At 49.1% G+C, this 6,703-nt stretch overlaps 1 protein-coding gene across 1 annotated transcript in view; it reads right to left on the minus strand.

Moving 5' to 3' along the window:
- EMH_0037830 (uncharacterized protein) overlaps positions 1-6,703 on the minus strand; it is a gene marked incomplete at both ends in the record, with an annotated part of 10,761 nt that overhangs the window by 3,501 nt on the left and 557 nt on the right. Inside the window, 10 exons of the mRNA XM_013495218.1 lie at positions 1-244; positions 411-454; positions 812-1,017; positions 1,418-1,550; positions 4,174-4,389; positions 4,654-4,866; positions 5,062-5,269; positions 5,791-5,927; positions 6,112-6,171; positions 6,493-6,537. Coding sequence (XP_013350672.1) covers positions 1-244; positions 411-454; positions 812-1,017; positions 1,418-1,550; positions 4,174-4,389; positions 4,654-4,866; positions 5,062-5,269; positions 5,791-5,927; positions 6,112-6,171; positions 6,493-6,537 — 1,506 coding nt within the window. The remainder of the gene's footprint in view (positions 245-410; positions 455-811; positions 1,018-1,417; positions 1,551-4,173; positions 4,390-4,653; positions 4,867-5,061; positions 5,270-5,790; positions 5,928-6,111; positions 6,172-6,492; positions 6,538-6,703) is intronic.

Below are 6,703 nucleotides of genomic sequence, written 5' to 3' on the forward strand. Positions count from 1 at the left end.
AGTCTCCTCTGTCTCTACACTGGAGTTGCCGAGAATACTCTTAACAGCGGCCAGGAGAGCTGCATGCTGGTCGCGGAAGAATTGGGGGCCCCTTTCAGCCAGAGAGACAAGAGGGGCCAAGAGCTCAGGAGATGGCTGTCGGCTGATCATCTGCAAGACCACTGGACACAAGGAGCAGTAGGCCGTTATCGCCTTCGTCTTCGCTTCTTTAGCCTCCGCCGTCTCCGTTTTCCACCGAGACGTGCTGCGAAACAAAGCACCTCCAGCACCAAACTGACACATGAGGAGGCCTCGCTAAAAACAAAGACGAACAAATAAAAACGCCATACAGACAGCCTAGACACATAAAGGGAAGAACACATAGACGGCACAGTATGACGGACAGATAACGAAAAAGGTAAAGCACCTACCGATAAAACAATGTCTCCAGGGCCTCCTCGCCAGCCGCACATTTCTGCATAAAGCGCACAAACAGAAGCAGCCAGGCTGGGAGATGCAGTTGGTCTGGCCCCAACGCCAACTGGTGAGACAGCAGTCAGATACTTGAACAAACTAAAGAAGTCTAAGAGAATGAGTAAGCATTTACATAGAAGCTAGGGACTTTAGGGGCGCCCCTTTTCCCCCTTTTGCTGCCTATGTGTTTGTGTTTATTTGCATGCGTCGCCATGTATGTATCCATATGCAGTCACCCCTCCTGGCTACACGCATGNGTTTGTGTTTATTTGCATGCGTCGCCATGTATGTATCCATATGCAGTCACCCCTCCTGGCTACACGCATGTCGATAGCCGCAAAGGATAGAGTCCACCCACCTTGACATCTAGCTGCTGAAATGTGAGGTTCAACTTCTGGACGAGTTGGTCCGTGCGCGGTACATACACCTCAGGGTCAGCGATGTCAGCCAGTCGATCAACCAATAGCCACAAAAGACATTCTTCTTCCGAAGATACCCCCTGACCCGGCTGGGCGTCAAGCCATTGCAAGATGAACCCAAAAGGGGCTGTCTGGCTGATGGTTGCTGCGCAGAATAAGAGAACACAGCGGACGCTTGGGTAGAGATGAGTACGACGTTTCTCATGAGAAGTAAAAATATTAAAATGATTAAACCATTTTATATTTAAACACGAGAAAACATAAAAGCACCTGTAGACGGCAAATGTTGCCACAGCTCTCCGATTGCCTCAGCTGCTGCTTTCCGCACAACGAAGGGACCCCCGGAAGAGAAAGCGGGTAAGAGGCTCCTCATAACCATTTCTACGAGNCTTTCCGCACAACGAAGGGACCCCCGGAAGAGAAAGCGGGTAAGAGGCTCCTCATAACCATTTCTACGAGCTGTTGCTTCTGCTCCAAGTTGTCCTTCATTTCTTTCAATTTGCTGTTTGCATACCGCCGGACTAACACAGCCGCGAGCTGCCTACTCGACTCGTCCTCCTCTGATGCAGAAGCTGCAGCAGCAAGAGCGGGCAACAGCTGCTGCAGCGAAGACTTGTTCAGCAGGTCCTCCGCGGCATTACGCACAGCCGTGTCCGACGACTGCAGCTGGGCCAGGACCTGCAGGTAAAGCCAACAACCAACAGCAACCACAACTCCACGCCGTTGCCTGGCCAGCCACTGCATATACTCGAGCGAATCAGCAGGTGCTGCAACGGCATAGGCACTTAGAAACCCGCAGATGAATGCGTACAAACACATGTTTACGCAAACACAACTGCACACCTAGGTGTGTGGAGTTACAGCTGGAGAAACGCGCTACAGACATGCGTCCCTCTGTACTCAGATGCAGGTCGCCAAACAGCACGATATAACGACAAGAGGAGATAAAGAGTCGTGCATGAGCGCGAAATAATATTGAAAATACTCACCTCCTTCATGGCGGCGTTGTTCTGACTAGCTGGGAAGGACATTTGCGGCATGGTTGCGTTTAGCTCTCAACAGAGACGGTCAGGGTAACCAGTCGCCGGTAGCTGGCGCGGCCTCTAGATGATATTTGAGTTGTTTTTGGTTTACTTTTCGGATGAAATACTGAATTTAATGTTCAATGAGAGATGCAGGAGCATACCAGGGGGATAAATATCGCCCAAGTGTTACACACGTTCTTCCGGAGAAGCGGCGTCCCATTACAGCGCAGAAACCCTCGTAAAGGCTTCCAAGGATCTGCGAGTATCCCCTCTTATTTATACTGCCAACAATTAAGGTGAAGAAGATTAATATGTAACAAGACGTAGAAGGGTACCCCTTCAGCTGCACGCACCCAAAGAGTGGGGTGGGGCCCCCCTGAACACAGCCCCGATTGGGCAGTGAACCGTGTCGCTTACAAGGCGCTTAGCTCCGTATATTTCTTTGATCGTCAGTATAATAAATTATAATGCCTCACTCTCACCCGAATAACAAACACAGAACCAGGATATAGCCGCCGAAAGCTCAAAGACACGGGATCAGGACCCCTCATTCTTAGTTGAGCTGGCACGCGGTGTGCTGTCTGTTGAGCGCGTCCTTTTGTGCTGAGAAGAAGTGGGAATTAGTATTATTAGTATTAGTAGAGGGTCCTTTCATTTGCAAAGCGTTTATATCTGTGTTTTCTCGGCTCATCATTTATTATTAGTGCGAGGACGGAACTGGCAGAGGGCTGTTGCATTTCTATGAACGTTGTACGAGTCTCACTATACGTTCAGTTCTGTGTGTCAACTCAGATAGAGGTAAGCATTTCTGCCTGATAGCAGCGCCATTGTAACCAACATTAGCTGCTCCTTGCAGCCTTAACAAATGCTGTCAATGCTGTACCTCTAGAACTTAGCAAGCTGCATGTGTGACGAGACTCCTCGATCGTATTCAAGGGATGTAGCGAGCTGCAAAAGAGCTCAAACACTTAATATAAGAGCTTCCAAAGGCAACGGACATCCTCGTCAGTCCCCAGGCGTACTAGGATGTGCGTCCCTAGAGAGGGAGAGGAGTTGGCCTGATACGAGTTGCAACTCGTGCTGCACCCGCACATGCATGCACAACAAAGCCTTCTTTGCTACATGCGGTAACACTGTCGAAGATTGTTGAAAACTTACCTTGTTCTTAGTAGGCAGCCTGCAAGTAGGTGGAAGTGCAGACCTCTTCACGCAGGCCAGGCCATGCTACCGTCCGCGCCTTCATGCACATACGACGTGATAAGACTCCTCTAACATAGCAGAGGACTGTGGTGGGTGGTTATGGAGTCAAAATATTTAATAACATTTTCCGGAGAGCAGCGGAGGTCCCCTGCAGCCTCCAGGCGTTGTGTTCACATCAGCGTAAAGGCGTGGGTTGGGTGCGGAGAGGAGGCAGTCTCTCACAAGCTGCAGCACTTATTTCTGCAGTTCCTGCTGTAGCTCAACTGCAAGCTTCACATAAGCCCCCTTTGGTACATGAACTAACACATTGGACGCTTTTGAGCAGCAGTACATGCACTGCACCCTACTACAGCAGCATCCGCTCCACTTGCGTGCGAGTAGTGGGTGATCTACCCTTGAAGGTTTCGTACATCGTTACGAGGTGTTTGACGGAACGTAGCATGCAGAAAGTCTCGCGCAGCAGCCCCAGCAACGGAAAACCCTTATAGCTGTTTTCCGTTGCCGGGGCCTGAAGAGTGTACTATACATCGGTATGAGCATTGAATTATACGTACACTATCCACGCAGATCTATCGATCTAGCATGGGCTTCTGCGGTGTACGCTGCTGTGCAGTGCAGTCCCAACACTCCATTGAAATCATTGTAAGTAATAAAGCAGCATTATAAATGGTAAATTCAAAACGATTTGAAGTTGGAGGCGAAAAGCAACGCCGCATTCAAACATTTTAGCGGCGTCCAAAACAGCAACCAAGCGTCTCCAATGTATATAATCTATTAATATCATTTAGGGGGATAAATTCAAGAACTATTCACCTCCAAAGGTCACAGACTGTAATTTGTCGACTCATCTTCACTTGCACCCACAGTCCCACGCGGGGGAGGTGCCAACCTTGGAGGAATCTGTTATCTTGCCCTTCAGAGACTACAGTATGCCATGGCTAGCGCCCAAAGCCCACTCGGCATTTCTGTAGTTGTCCAAAGGCGCCTACCGTCAACCAGCTTGCGTGCTCACAAGCGTTATGATGTGTGAAGTGCTACCCTTGAGTTATTCTCGGCGTTTGCTGAAGCGGAAATACCTTAAATATTTTACCCTGTTCTCCCCTCCGGAACAAGTCTGGGCTCAGCTGCGGTAAATCTTGCAGGTGCTGTTCGAGGAACACATTGGCATGCTCCTTAGCTTTGTCTGGGAATGTCCCCGCTTCAACACGCTTAACCAGCTTGCTGATAGACCGTTTAGCCCAATTTTGCAGACCTTGTTGCTCCATACATGTATCCGTCGCGTCTTTAATGAACTGAAAAAATCACCAGGAAATGCAGCATATGAAACGACTCTAAAATCCCAAGACCCAGCATCTCGTGCAGGGATCTGATCTCAAAAGGAGAAGCCACTGGCGGCTCCCCTNTAAAATCCCAAGACCCAGCATCTCGTGCAGGGATCTGATCTCAAAAGGAGAAGCCACTGGCGGCTCCCCTGAATAGTCCCTTTGCATCGCTATTCCCCTGTCCCTACTGACGCCCTCCCAGCTAAGTAAAAAATTTATTTTGAGGAAGCTTACAACGTCCAGCAAGTGCAAGGGACAGAACCCGTAGCCCAATTCAAAACTTGCATTCTTGTCAGCCGGCCCGCAGTACCGTCCAAATGCAAAGAGCCAAAAAGGGACAACCATAAGAGTCCGGATAAGGTCCCACTGAACTCTAGGGTCCAGTGAAATGTCCAAGATGCGCCCCGCCGTCTGAGCAATTTCTTGTGCATACTTCCTAACATGAATCTGCAAGCAAAAATATGGATATCGCAAGGCATGTCCCCTTAACAAATATAATATCCGATTCGATCTGCCAGCACCAGCCGCCTTAGCACATTATTATAAGGTTATAGAAGCCTTGTAAGTCAGTATACTGTTCGAGTTTCTAAGCGCTTAAGCTCAAATAGAAGACCAGCGTGAAAGCAGAAAGTGAGCATGGACTCTGCACTCTTCACGCCTCTCCTGCACAATAAATGCAACAATGAAGAGACTTGCCTGGGCTGCTGGTTGAAGGTGCGTAGAGGCGAAAGTTATGAGCAGGTTGCGGTTGCTCAAAACTAAGCCAGATATCTCCTGTCTCGTGGTTCCCTCAGGGAGTTCCCGACGATTCAGAGTGAGTGACAACAGGTATGCACCGCCAATCAACAGCCTGAACAATGCACGACGACACAACTAGGATATTAACTGAAATCCCAAGTACGGGCGGCTCCATACTGGGATTCCTGTGTGAAGTAGGCTCTCATAAGCCTTTTTATGCACGCATTCTCTATGAGATATCTGGCAGCTCATCAACTCAAAAGAGATGCCCAACGCTTCGATGGTACCGCACCTGTGAATAGGAGGAATCTGAAGGTTCAGAATCCTCGAAAGTTGAGACGGGAGGTCTTTGAGCGACTCCTCAGGAAGAGGAAGTATTTTATCTTCATATTGGGGGAAATATATGGGCCGGACTGTTGGGTTGGGACAGGATGCGGTGGCCTCATTGAACTTTCGCAGTAGTTCTGAGGTCCTGATCCACTTGTTCGTGAGTTTTAATATCGAACGCCGATACTCGGGGGAGCTCTCTGGTGCGACCTCCCTTATCGCGAAGTGAGCNTGAGTTTTAATATCGAACGCCGATACTCGGGGGAGCTCTCTGGTGCGACCTCCCTTATCGCGAAGTGAGCAAACTTGACCATTGACCTCAGCAACATCTCAGAAGTGACCGATTTGTTCAGTTCAGCTGTCCGCCAGAGCTCCAAAGCATGCAAATCCTCTATCTCCTGGAGTTCCCGGGAAATGTGAGCAACGCAGGGGTCAGCAGCTGCCTGAGAAGGAATTCAAAATTGCAATTTAAAGGCACAAAACAACAATAGAGGAAGTTTGCCACTGTGAGGCCTCTTGAGGGAATTATCCACCCCAAGAATGGTGCATTGAAGCTGTCGCATGCCTGTTCTGCTACAGAAATAGCCCAGCATGTCTTTTCATCTGAAGGGAACGCACGTTACATACCTCATCGAAGGTGATAGAAGGCACAGGTCGTTCTAGCTCCTCCATAATAGAAGACATATTCTGTATGGGATCACAGGAGCGAAAGAACAGCCGTGCGATGTCAATAAATAATAGAACAAATGTGCCTTCTAACTTGCTCGAGAGCTATAGGTGCTTGTGGTACGGTTAAGGTCAAGTTAACCAGCGAGCAACACATGAGCAGAACTTTTGCTGTGGGTGGAGGAGGTAGACACTCTTTTTCCAAGTGCAATATCCCGTGCTCTTTTCGTCTACTGCTTTGTTTCTAGAAATTGCCGGCAGAAGGAGGCCGAAAAGAAAACAGGGAGCTAAGTATGGGAGTGCTTCAAACTCTAGCAAGTCGTTTCACGGTGTCTGCCATACCTCAGCACTCTCGCGGGGAAGGCTCATTGGTACATAACCAAGCATCTGAGGAGCACAGTAGAGACACAGCAAGACGACTAGCATTTCCGAATCGCTACGAACTACAGTGGTGTAACGGTGAGACAGGGATGGATTTAGCAGATTTGCAATCCTGCTGAGGGCTGGCTTGAACGTACGGGTAACGAAGGATCATTCAAGCTTCTATGGAGCT

This window comes from Eimeria mitis, genomic scaffold, assembly GCF_000499745.2.
Source record: "Eimeria mitis Houghton genomic scaffold, Emh_scaff1475, whole genome shotgun sequence".
Lineage (NCBI taxonomy): Eukaryota > Apicomplexa > Conoidasida > Eucoccidiorida > Eimeriidae > Eimeria > Eimeria mitis.